The sequence below is a fragment of the Oncorhynchus clarkii genome, chromosome 20 (assembly GCF_045791955.1).
Source record: "Oncorhynchus clarkii lewisi isolate Uvic-CL-2024 chromosome 20, UVic_Ocla_1.0, whole genome shotgun sequence".
NCBI classification, from domain to species: domain Eukaryota; kingdom Metazoa; phylum Chordata; class Actinopteri; order Salmoniformes; family Salmonidae; genus Oncorhynchus; species Oncorhynchus clarkii.
In genome coordinates, this window is record NC_092166.1 from 4,863,890 (window position 1) to 4,877,584 (window position 13,695).

Genomic DNA, 13,695 nt, shown 5'->3' on the forward strand with positions numbered 1-13,695 from the left:
ATAATGAAAGAGCCCAGTGGGCCTGTAGCTATAATGAAAGAGCCCAGTGGGCCTGTAGCTATAATGAAATAGCTTAGTGGGCCTGTAGCTATAATGAAATAGCTTAGTGGGCCTGTAGCTATAATGAAAGAGCCCAGTGGGCCTGTAGCTATAATGAAAGAGCCCAGTGGGCCTGTAGCTATAATGAAAGAGCCCAGTGGGCCTGTAGCTATAATGAAAGAGCCCAGTGGGCCTGTAGCTATAATGAAATAGCTTAGTGGGCCTGTAGCTATAATGAAAGAGCCCAGTGGGCCTGTAGCTATAATGAAAGAGCCCAGTGGGCCTGTAGCTATAATGAAAGAGCCCAGTGGGGCCTGTAGCCTGTAGCTATAATGAAAGAGCCCAGTGGGGCCTGTAGCTATAATGAAAGAGCCCAGTGGGGCCTGTAGCTATAATGAAAGAGCCCAGTGGGCCTGTAGCTATAATGAAAGAGCCCAGTGGGCCTGTAGCCTGTAGCTATAATGAAAGAGCCCAGTGGGCCTGTAGCTATAATGAAAGAGCCCAGTGGGCCTGTAGCCTGTAGCTATAATGAAAGAGCCCAGTGGGCCTGTAGCCTGTAGCTATAATGAAAGAGCCCAGTGGGGCCTGCAGATATAATGAAAGAGCCCAGTGGGCCTGTATCTATAATGAAAGAGCCCAGTGGGGCCTGCAGATATAATGAAAGAGCCCAGTGGGGCCTGTAGCTATAATGAAAGAGCCCAGTGGGCCTGTAGCTATAATGAAAGAGCCCAGTGGGGCCTGTAGCTATAATGAAAGAGCCCAGTGGGGCCTGTAGCTATAATGAAAGAGCCCAGTGGGGCCTGTAGCTATAATGAAAGAGCCCAGTGGGGCCTAATCTCCTGTTGGTTTGGGAGGTCAAGAGGGCTCTCTGCATCAATTAACACAGTGCACCTTTTTTAACCAGGGCCTAAAGGGAAACCAATAGGTCTCTGGTCAAAAGTAGTGCACTATATAGGGAATAGGGTTCCATAGGACTCTGGTCTAAAGTAGTGCACTATATAGGGAATAGGGTTCCATAGGACTCTGGTCTAAAGTAGTGCACTATATAGGGAATAGGGTTCCATAGGACTCTGGTCTAAAGTAGTGCACTATATAGGGAATAGGGTTCCATTTGAGACACACCATTGGTGAGTTGTGTCTCTTCCTCAATGAGGCCAGGAAACACTATTGTCCAAGGTGTGAAATCACTGGGCTCGGTGTGCCAGGGTCAGGGATGATGTACCATGGGGGAAGTAATGGGTGAAAATGAGTTTTCTGGTGGAGTAGAACATTATATAGACCTGGTGCCGAGGGGAGAAAAAACACATAGGCCTATTGCCATGGATACAAAGGGTTCATATTCATCACATGTAACATGTTTTAATAGGCCATTGTTCTGTCTGCCCTGCCACTATAATCAGATGTGAGTAACTATGTATCGCTGGCTTCCAAAATGAATTTACTTGAAAAAGGACAATAAAGCATTGTATCATATGATATATATATATATATATATATATCCACTACCGTTCAAAGGTTTGGCGACACTTAGGAATGTCCTTGTTTTTGAAAGAAAAGCACATTTTTTTGGTCCATTAAAATAACATCAAATTGATCAGAAATACAGTGTAGACATTGTTAATGTTGTAAATGACTATTGCAGCTGGAAACGGCTCATTTTTTAAAAGGAAGGATAACAGTTTTCAACTGTGCTAACAAAATTGCAAAAGGGTTTTCTAATGATCAATTGGCCTTTTAAAATGATCAACTTGGACTAGCTAACACAACGTGCCATTGGAACACAGGAGTGATGGTTGTTGATAATGGGCCTCTGTACTGCCTATGTAGATATTCCATTAAAAATCTGCCGTTTCCAGCTACAATAGTCATTTACAACATTAACAATGTCTACACTGTATTTCTGATCAATTTGATGTTATTTTAATGGACAGAACATGTGCTTTTCTTTAAAAAACGAGGACATTTCGAAGTGTCCCCAAACTTTTGAACGGTAGTGTATATATTTACTTTATATAATTTTTTATGGTATTGAAAATCCTACCGCCGTTATAGGTAATGTAAGGTAAACTAAGGTAAGGTAAAGGGTAGCTATTGGTTAACTATTTAACTATATATATATATATATATATATATATATATACAATTATAATCGTTTTTTATAGATGTATAGTATTGAAAATACTACCCTAATTTAACACACCTGATTCTACTAATTAGCTGCTCAAGAAGATCTCCAGGAAGAGGGTTGGGCAGCCCTGGTATAGGTAATGTAAGGTAAGGTATGGTAACGTAAGGTAAGGTAAACTAAGGCAATATAAGGTAAGGTAAGCTAAGGTAATGTAGACTAAGGTCATTTAAGGTAAGGTAAGGTAAACTAAACTAAGGTAAGGTAATGTAAAGTAATGTAAACTAATGTAACGTAAGGTAGGGTAAACTAAGGTGAGGCAAGGTAAACTAAGTTAATGTAAGGTAGGGCAAACTAAGGTAATGTACGGTGAGATAAGGTAAACTAAGGTAGAGTAAAATAAGGAAACGTAAGGTAAAGTAAACTAAGGTAAGGTAAACTAAGGTAAGGTAAATTAAGGTAATGTAAACTAAGGTAATGTAAACTAAGGTAAGGTAAATTAAGGTAATGTAAACTAAGGTAAGGTAAATTAAGGTAAGGTAAATTAAGGTAAGGTAAATTAAGGTAATGTAAACCAAGGTAAGGCAGGGTAAACTAAGGTAAGGTAATGTAAAGCAATGTAAACTAAGGTAACGTAAGGTAGGGTAAACTAAGGTAAGGTAATGTAAATTAAGTTAATGTAAGGTAAACTAAGATAAGGTAAACTAAGGTAAGGTAAGATGAGGTAAGGTGAGGTAAACTAAGGTACGGTAGGGTAAGGTAAGGTAAACTAAGGTACGGTAGGGTAAGGTGAGGTAAACTAAGGTACGGTAGGGTAAGGTAAGGTAAACTAAGGTATGGTAAGGTGAGGTAAGGTGAGGTAAACTAAGGTAAGGTAAGGTGAGGTAAGGTGAGGTAAACTAAGGTAAGGTAAGATGAGGTAAGGTAAGGTAAACTAAGGTACGGTAGGGTAAGGTAAGGTAAACTAAGGTACGGTAGGGTAAGGTAAGGTAAACTAAGGTACGGTAGGGTAAGGTAAGGTAAACTAAGGTATGGTAGGGTAAGGTGAGGTAAACTAAGGTATGGTAGGGTAAGGTAAGGTAAACTAAGGTACGGTAGGGTAAGGTAAGGTAAACTAAGGTAAGGTAAGGTGAGGTAAGGTGAGGTAAACTAAGGTAAGGTAAGGTGAGGTAAGGTGAGGTAAACTAAGGTAAGGTAAGATGAGGTAAGGTAAGGTAAACTAAGGTACGGTAGGGTAAGGTAAGGTAAACTAAGGTACGGTAGGGTAAGGTAAGGTAAACTAAGGTATGGTAAGGTGAGGTAAGGTGAGGTAAACTAAGGTAAGGTAAGATGAGGTAAGGTGAGGTAAACTAAGGTACGGTAGGGTAAGGTAAGGTAAACTAAGGTACGGTAGGGTAAGGTAAGGTAAACTAAGGTACGGTAGGGTAAGGTAAGGTAAACTAAGGTACGGTAGGGTAAGGTAAGGTAAACTAAGGTACGGTAGGGTAAGGTAAGGTAAACTAAGGTACGGTAGGGTAAGGTGAGGTAAACTAAGGTATGGTAGGGTAAGGTAAGGTAAACTAAGGTACGGTAGGGTAAGGTAAGGTAAACTAAGGTATGGTAAGGTGAGGTAAGGTGAGGTAAACTAAGGTAAGGTAAGGTGAGGTAAGGTGAGGTAAACTAAGGTAAGGTAAGATGAGGTAAGGTAAGGTAAACTAAGGTACGGTAGGGTAAGGTAAGGTAAACTAAGGTACGGTAGGGTAAGGTAAGGTAAACTAAGGTACGGTAGGGTAAGGTAAGGTAAACTAAGGTAAGGTAAGGTGAGATAAGGTAAGGTAAGGTTCAACGAGATAAGGTAAGGTAAGGTGAGATAAGGTAATGTAAACTAAGGTAAGGTAACTCACCTGATAGAAGTTGGGCCAGTAGGTAGAGATGGCCAGTTCTACCTGTACCCAGGCTCTAGTAGCTGGCCCAGACACGTTCCAGACGGGCATGCCCAGTGGACTGTTGTTCTCTCTGATGTACACGTTGAGCTGCCCCGGTCCCGCCCCCTCGCGTCCAGACAGGAAGTACTGGAAGATGATACAGTGGGTGTCATTCTCCTTCAGCTGGGGGGTCAGGAGGAGGGCCTTCTGACCAGCGAAACGCCCCGACGTGTTGACCATTATGAAGGCTGAATCTGGGGCAGCAGAGGAGAGGAGAACATTAAATGGAGGTCAGAACTGTGTAGCTGGGGGGTCAGATCTGTGTAGCTGGGGGGTCAGATCTGTGTAGCTGGGGGGTCAGATCTGTGTAGCTGGGGGGGTCAGAACTGTGTAGCTGGGGGGTCAGATCTGTGTAGCTGGGGGGTCCGAACTGTGTAGCTGGGGGGGTCAGAACTGTGTAGCTGGGGGGTCAGAACTGTGTAGCTGGGGGGTCAGAATTGTGTAGCTGGGGGGGTCAGAACTGTGTAGCTGGGGGGGTTAGAACTGTGTCGCTGGGGGGGGGGTCAGAACTGTGTCGCTGGGGGGGTCAGAACTGTGTAGCTGGGGGGTCAGAATTGTGTAGCTGGGGGGGTCAGAACTGTGTAGCTGGGGGGGTTAGAACTGTGTCGCTGGGGGGGGGTCAGAACTGTGTCGCTGGGGGGGTCAGAACTGTGTCGCTGGGGGGTCCGAACTGTGTAGCTGGGGGGTCAGAACTGTGTAGCTGGGGGGTCAGAATTGTGTAGCTGGGGGGTTAGAACTGTGTAGCTGGGGGGTCAGAACTGTGTAGCTGGGGGGGTCAGAACTGTGTAGCTGGGGGGGTCAGAATTGTGTAGCTGGGGGGGTCAAAACTGTGTAGCTGGGGGGGTTAGAACTGTGTCGCTGGGGGGGGTCAGAACTGTGTCGCTGGGGGGGTCAGAATTGTGTAGCTGTGGGGTCAGAACTGTGTAGCTGGGGGGTCAGAACTCCGTAACACAGACAGGATCACATCCAACCAAACTAAAATGATTTACAGATGAAGGATCTTCCTTTAACCAGTATTGTTGCAGCAAAATAATCATGTCGAAACAGGATTTGAACGTTTAGTCCTTAAGGTTGCTTAATCGGTCGTTAGGCCACTAGTTAGCCAGATTTGGCTACATGAAATGTGCAGTACTGTTAATTAATATTGCCATGCGTCAGTGCTGGGTTTTCAGTGAATTGATGTCAATCATGAAGCTTTCCTGCGGTGCAGGAAAATTCTCAGCAACAAAAGGCTGATCAAATGAAGATCCTACACCTGTAAATAGCATTGAACCATCTTAATACACACAGCAGTGGAGAGGACACCAACAATAACAGGTATTATTAAATAAAATAAAATTGAATTGTATTTGTCACATACACCCCATTATTTCCATCTCTACTTTGCACATTCTTACCATTACTAATCTACCATTCCAGTGTTTTACTTGCTATATTGTATTTACTTTGCCTCCATGGCCTTTTTTTGCCTTTACCTCCCTTATCTCACCTCATTTGCTCACATCGTATATAGACTTGTTTCTACTGTATTATTGACTGTATGTTTGTTTTACTCCATGTGTAACTCTGTGTCGTTGTATGTGTCGAACTGCTTTGCTTTATCTTGGCCAGGTCACAATTGTAAATGAGAACTTGTTCTCAACTGGCCTACCTGGTTAAATAAAGGAGAAATAAAAAAATAAAAAATAAAAATAAACAACAGGTGTAGATTAACAGTGAAACGCTTACGTATGGGCCCTTCCCAACAATATAGAGAAGAAGACAATAGAGAAATGAAAGGAAAAATAATAACACGAGGGATAAATACCGAATGAGGAATGATAACTTGTCTATATACAGGAAGTACCGGTACCGAGGCGATGTGCTGTGCTGTGGTACGAGGTAATTGAGGTAGACATGTACGTACATGTAGGTAGGGGTAAAGGATAGATAATAGACAGTAGCAGCAGTATACTGTAGGTAGGGGTAAAGGATAGATAATAGACAGTAACAGCAGTATACTGTAGGTAGGGGTAAAGGATAGATCATAGACAGTAACAGCAGTATACTGTAGGTAGTGGTAAAGGATAGATAATAGACAGTAACAGCAGTGTACTGTAGGTAGGGGTAAAGGATAGATAATAGACAGTAACAGCAGTGTACTGTAGGTAGGGGTAAAGGATAGATAATAGACAGTAACAGCAGTATACTGTAGGTAGGGGTAAAGGACAGATAATAGACAGTAACAGTAGTATACTGTAGGTAGGGGTAAAGGATAGATAATAGACAGTAACAGCAGTATACTGTAGGTAGGGGTAAAGGATAGATAATAGACAGTAACAGCAGTATACTGTAGGTAGGGGGTAAAGGATAGATAATAGACAGTAACAGCAGTGTACTGTAGGTAGGGGTAGAGGATAGATAATAGACAGTAACAGCAGTGTACTGTAGGTAGGGGTAAAGGATAGATAATAGACAGTAACAGCAGTATACTGTAGGTAGGGGGTAAAGGATAGATAATAGACAGTAACAGCAGTATACTGTAGGTAGGGGTAAAGGATAGATAAGACAGTAACAGCAGTATACTGTAGGTAGGGGGTAAAGGATAGATAATAGACAGTAACAGCAGTATACTGTAGGTAGGGGTAAAGGATAGATAATAGACAATAACAGCAGTATACTGTAGGTAGGGGGTAAAGGATAGATAATAGACAGTAACAGCAGTGTACTGTAGGTAGGGGTAGAGGATAGATAATAGACAGTAACAGCAGTGTACTGTAGGTAGGGGTAAAGGATAGATAATAGACAGTAACAGCAGTGTACTGTAGGTAGGGGTAAAGGATAGATAATAGACAATAACAGCAGTATACTGTAGGTAGGGGTAAAGGATAGATAATAGACAGTAACAGCAGAGTATGTGCATAAAGAGTCAATGCAGATAGTCCGGGTAGCTACTTGCTAAACTATTTAGCAGTCTTATGTCCTGGGGGTAGAAGCTGTTCAGGGTCCTGTTGGTTCCAGACTTGCTACATTGGTACCGCTTGCCGTGCGGAAGCAGAGAGAACAGTCTATGACTTGGGTGGCTGGATTCTGACAACGTTTAGGGCCTTCCTCTGACATCGCCTGGTATAGAGGTCCTGGATGGGAGGAGGCTTGGCCCCTGTGATGTGCAGGGCCGTACTCACCACCCTCTGTAGCACCTTAATAGTGTGGTCAGCAAAGTTTCCTTATGTAGAGATCGAAGACCGCGTGAGGACTGTGTGTTGTTCTGAATCATTGACTCTGACAGGCTTAGGGTCAGTACCATTTCAATTCCAGTCAATTCAGTAAACCAAATACCAAATGTTCCTATTTGAAAAGCATTGAAGAGACAGGGTTAAGGTCAATACCATTTTAATTCCAGTCAATTCAGTAAGACAAACTCCATGTTTCTCATTGAAAAGCATTGAAGATAATTGGATTTTGATCCATTTTTTTTATAGATTTTCTAGTGTACTTCCTGAATTGACTGGAATTAAAATGGAATTGACCCTTAACCCCAAGGAGAGCAGTTGATATATCTCATATTATGAACTGGGTGGTTCGAGCCCTGAATGCTGATTGGCTGACAGCCGTGGTATATCAGAACATATACCATGGGTATGACAAAACATGTATTTTTACTGCTCCAGTTACTTATAATGGCAATAAGGCACCTTGGGGGTGTGTGGTATATGGCCAATATACCACGGCTAAGGGCTGTGTTCAGGCACTCGGCGTTGTGTCGTGCTTAAGAACAGTCCTTAGCCGTAGTACATTGGCTATTACACCACACCTCCTCCGGCCTTATTGCTACTTAAGTATCTCACAGACAGCTATACCGAGGTGGTTTTTAACTCAAATGACGGAGAAAAATTAAGAAGAAGAGAAGATGAGGAATAAATAACAAAAAAAAAAGAGCCATTTTGATTGAACTCGAAAAGTTAATCCAATCCTCCAATAGGACACGAGTCGGAACGGTTATATTGACAAGACATTCAACCCCTATATATCATCCTCTCATAGGCCTATAGCTGTCAGCTCCACAGAGAGAAGACACACGATGTACTGAAAGGACAGGTGAGACATACTGAAACGCAGAAGAAGTGACACGGTTTTGCGTTGATATTACCCACGGTACACCAGTACAATTCATTATCACACAGGGAGAGTTTTACACGGTTCAGAAAAGATAAGAGCAAAATAGACTAAGCAGAACAGCTAAGCAGAAAAGTTTTTGCTCGTTTGTCATCAAATACCTACACAGAGCCCACTCACAGACACAAATCTAACTTGTCTGCAGATTTGCTGAGGTACTTTAGGGGGGGGAAAGAAAGATAGTTCACCAAGAAGTGCAACCTTTACCAGAACCCAGTTTGTTCCTTCAGTGTCTCAGACTGCTTATCTTGTTGTGATAAATAACACAAGTAACTCACTCTCTCTCTCTCTCTCTCTCTCTCTCTCTCTCTCTCTCTCTCTCTCTCTCTCTAGCTCTCTCTCTCTCTAGCTCTCTCTCTCTCTAGCTCTCTCTCTCTCTCTAGCTCTCTCTCTCTCTCTCTCTCTCTCTCTCTCTCTCTCTCTCTCTAGCTCTCTCTCTCTCTAGCTCTCTCTCTCTCTAGCTCTCTCTCTCTCTCTCTCTCTCTCTCTCTCTCTCTCCCTCTCTCTCTCTCAAACCCTCCTCTCAGATCTGAATCTGTCATGTTTACACAATGGAACACAAGGAGGAGAAAAGATGAGAGGAGGAGAACAGGAGAAGAGAGAAGAGCTGTGATAACACTGAGTCCATCTCTTCTGATTTGTTGTTTGGTCTGTATTGGAAAAGGAGGAGGAGGAGGAGTACAGGAGGAGACAACCTCTTCCAGTTTGTTGGTCATGCTACGACACCTCTCCTGAGTGTTTGTGTTACGGGATCTGATCTCTAGTCTACAACATCTCAATACATATCTCAATGAATTTCTCCTAATCTCTAAATGATGCAGAAAAATTAATCCATGCTTTTGTTACTTGTAGGTTAGACTACTGCAATGCTCTACTTTCCGGCTACCCGGATAAAGCACTAAATAAACTTCAGTTAGTGCTAAACACGGCTGCTAGAATCCTGACTAGAACCAAAAACATTTGATTGTATTACTCCAGTGCTAGCCTCCCTACACTGGCTTCCTGTCAAAGCAAGGGCTGATTTCAAGGTTTTACTGCTAACCTACAAAGCATTGCATGGGCTTGCTCCTACCTATCTTTCCGATTTGGTCCTGCCGTACATACCTACACGTACGCTACGGTCACAAGACGCAGACCTCCTAATTGTCCCTAGAATTTCTAAGCAAACAGCTGGAGGCTGGGCTTTCTCCTATAGAGCTCCATTTTTATGGAATGGTCTGCCTACCCATGTGAGAGACGCAGACTCGGTCTCAACCTTTAAGTTTTTACTGAAGACTCATCTCTTCAGAGGGTCATATGATTTAGTGTAGTCTGGCCCAGGAGTGTGAAGGTAAATGGAAAGGCTCTGGAGCAACGAACCACCCTTGTTGTCTCTGCCTGGCCGGTTCCCCTCTTTCCACTGGGATTCTCTGCCTCTAACCCTATTACAGGGGCTGAGTCACTGGCTTACTAGGGCTCTTTCATACCGTCCCTAGGAGGGGTGCGTCACTTGAGTGGGTTGAGTCACTGATGTGATCTTCCTGTCTGGGTTGGCGCCCCCCCCTTGGGCCCCACCCTTGAGATCTTTGTGGGCTATACTCAGCCTTGTCTCAGGATGGTAAGTTGGTGGTTGAAGATATCCCTCTAGTGGTGTGGGGGCTGTGCTTTGGCAAAGTGGGTGGGGTTATATACTTCCTGTTTGGCCCTGTCCGGGGGTATCATCGGATGGGGCCACAGTGTCTCCTGACCCCTCCTGTCTCAGCCTCCAGTATTTATGCTGCAGTAGTGTATGTGTCGGGGGGCTAGGGTCAGTTTGTTATATCTGGAGTACTTCTCCTGTCCTATTTGGTGTCCTGTGTGAATTTAAGTACGCTCTCTCTAATTCTCTCTTTCTCACTTTCTTTCTCTCTCTCGGAGGACCTGAGCCCTAGGACCATGCCTCAGGACTACCTGACATGATGACTCCTTGCTGTCCCCAGTCCACCTGGCTGTGCTGCTGCTCCAGTTTCAACTGTTCTGCCTGCGGCTATGGAACCCTGACCTGTTCACCGGACGTGCTACCTTTTGCCAGACCTGCTGTTTTCAACTCTCTAGAGTCAGCAGGAGCGGTAGAGACACTCTTAATGATCGGCTATGAAAAGCCAACTGACATTTACTCCTGAGGTGCTGACTTGCTGCACCCTCGACAACTACTGAAATTATTATTATTTGACCATGCTGGTCATTTTTGAACATTTGAACATCTTGGCCATGTTCTGTTATAATCTCCACCCGGCACAGCCAGAAGAGGACTGGCCACCCCTCATAGCCTGGTTCCTCTCTAGGTTTCTTCCTAGGTTTTGTAAGAAGGGCTTTACAAATACATTTGATTTGATTTAGTCTACAACATCTCAATATATCTCTGTTAATCTCTATTGATTTCTAGTCTACAACATCTCAATACATGTCTATATTAATCTCTAATGATCTCTAGTCTACAACATCTCAATATATCTCTGCTAATCTCTATTGATTTCTAGTCTACTACATCGCAATACATGTCTATATTAATCTCTAATGATCTCTAGTCTACAACATCTCAATATATCTCTGCTAATCTCTATTGATTTCTAGTCTACAACATCTCAATACATGTCTATATCAATCTCTAATGATCTCTAGTCTACAACATCTCAATATATCTCTGCTAATCTTTATTGATCTCTAGTCTACAACATCTCAATACATATATCTCTGTGTATCACGATTAATTTCTACTGCTCTTTGACAAAGTGGCTCTCGTCAACCAAAGACAACTTTATAGGGAACAGGCTTATCATTTGAGACATATGTCCTAAGGGATCTGTACAGCAGCTGAAACGAGTGGCAGGTTCGGCTAGCGCTTAGAGCATTGGGCCAGTAACTGAGAGGTTGCTGGTTCTAATACCTGAGCCGACAAGGTGGGAAATCTGTCGAAGTGTCTTTGAGCAAGGCACTTATCCCTGACACATCTCACAGCAACTATCTGGTGGAGATTTCCTTTTTAGTTTTACTGTAAATGGAGCATTTACTGATCTGGCCACTGAGTTGAATATGGAGAATGTGTAATATACTGTACATACAGTACCTCATAGGCAGAGCAGATGGGTGCACGTTTTGGTTTTTGGAACTAGGAACTACACAACTGATTCATATAACGAACTCATCAATCTTTCATTATTTGAACCAGATGTGTAGTTCTAGGGCAAAAAAAACAAAATGTGCACTTAGGGTCCCAGGACTGCTGCACCCCTTAGGGTCCCAGGACTGCTGCACCCCTTAGGGTCCCAGGACTGCTGCACCCCTTAGGGTCCCAGGACTGCCTCACCCCTCAGGGTCCCAGGACTGTACCCCTTAGGGTCCCCAGGACTGCTGTACCTCTTAGGATCCCAGGACTGCTGTACCCCTTAGGGTCCCAGGACTGCTGTACCCCTAAGGTCCCCAGGACTGCTGTACCTCTTAGGTTCCCAGGACTGCTGTACCCCTTAGGGTCCCAGGACTGCTGTACTCCTTAGGGTCCCCAGGACTGCTGTACCTCTTAGGGAACCAGGACTGCTGTACCCCTTAGGGTCCCCAGGACTGCCTCACCCCTTAGGGTCCCAGGACTGCTGTACCTCTTAGGGTTCCAGGACTGCTGTACCCCTTAGGGTTCCAGGACTGCTGTACCCCTTAGGGTTCCAGGACTGCCTCACCCCTTAGGGTCCCAGGACTGCTGCACCTCTTAGGGTCCCCAGGACTGTACCCCTTAGGGTCCCAGGACTGCTGCACCCCCTAGGGTCCCCAGGACTGTACCCCTTAGGGTCCCAGGACTGTACCCCTTAGGGTCCCAGGACTGAGTTGGGAATTATGTTCTAATCCTTCAACCAGACCTTGTTTACTCTAGTATGTCTGTTTCTAAGGATTTAAAGGCCCCGTTGATATAGAGAGCAGGTCAGAGACGCTCAACGGAAAGTTCTATTAGGTCATTTTAATAACACACAACCCATCTACTCAGCTGACTAAACATGATGTTTCTCCCCCTCTCCCTCTCTCCCTCTCTCCCTCCATCCCTACCTCTCTCTCTCTCTCTCTCCCTCTCTCTCCCTCTCTCCCTCTCTCTCTCCCTTGAATATGGAGAATGTGTAATATACTGTACATACAGTACCTCATAGGCAGAGCAGATGGGTGCACGTTTTGGTTTTTGGAACTAGGAACTACACAACTGATTCATATAACGAACTCATCAATCTTTCATTATTTGAACCAGATGTGTAGTTCTAGGGCAAAAAAAACAAAATGTGCACTTAGGGTCCCAGGACTGCTGCACCCCTTAGGGTCCCAGGACTGCTGCACCCCTTAGGGTCCCAGGACTGCTGCACCCCTTAGGGTCCCAGGACTGCCTCACCCCTCAGGGTCCCAGGACTGTACCCCTTAGGGTCCCCAGGACTGCTGTACCTCTTAGGATCCCAGGACTGCTGTACCCCTTAGGGTCCCAGGACTGCTGTACCCCTTAGGGTCCCCAGGACTGCTGTACCTCTTAGGTTCCCAGGACTGCTGTACCCCTTAGGGTCCCAGGACTGCTGTACTCCTTAGGGTCCCCAGGACTGCTGTACCTCTTAGGGAACCAGGACTGCTGTACCCCTTAGGGTCCCCAGGACTGCCTCACCCCTTAGGGTCCCAGGACTGCTGTACCTCTTAGGGTTCCAGGACTGCTGTACCCCTTAGGGTTCCAGGACTGCTGTACCCCTTAGGGTTCCAGGACTGCCTCACCCCTTAGGGTCCCAGGACTGCTGCACCTCTTAGGGTCCCCAGGACTGTACCCCTTAGGGTCCCAGGACTGCTGCACCCCCTAGGGTCCCCAGGACTGTACCCCTTAGGGTCCCAGGACTGTACCCCTTAGGGTCCCAGGACTGAGTTGGGAATTATGTTCTAATCCTTCAACCAGACCTTGTTTACTCTAGTATGTCTGTTTCTAAGGATTTAAAGGCCCCGTTGATATAGAGAGCAGGTCAGAGACGCTCAACGGAAAGTTCTATTAGGTCATTTTAATAACACACAACCCATCTACTCAGCTGACTAAACATGATGTTTCTCCCCCTCTCCCTCTCTCCCTCTCTCCCTCCATCCCTACCTCTCTCTCTCTCTCTCTCCCTCTCTCTCCCTCTCTCCCTCTCTCTCTCCCTCGCTCCCTCGCTCCCTCGCTCCCTCCCTCCCTCCCTCTCTCTCCATCCACCCATCGGGGAGTCAGGAGCTCTGTCAGTGTGATATGAACCAACACTAATATCCTCATGATGAATAGATTCCATTGAAGCTCCATTACAAAGACAGATGCTAGGTCCCAAATGGAACCATATTCACTACATAGTATGCTACTTATGGGCCCCTGGTCAAAAGTAGTGCACTACATAGGGAATACGATGCCATTTGGGACGTAAC

General features: G+C 44.9%; 1 protein-coding gene across 1 annotated transcript in view; it reads right to left on the minus strand.

The window, feature by feature from the left end:
- Window positions 1-13,695, minus strand: part of LOC139375798 (receptor-type tyrosine-protein phosphatase mu-like) — a 418,014-nt gene that overhangs the window by 355,277 nt on the left and 49,042 nt on the right. Inside the window, exon 2 of the mRNA XM_071117668.1 lies at window positions 4,048-4,322. Coding sequence (XP_070973769.1) covers window positions 4,048-4,322 — 275 coding nt within the window. The remainder of the gene's footprint in view (window positions 1-4,047; window positions 4,323-13,695) is intronic.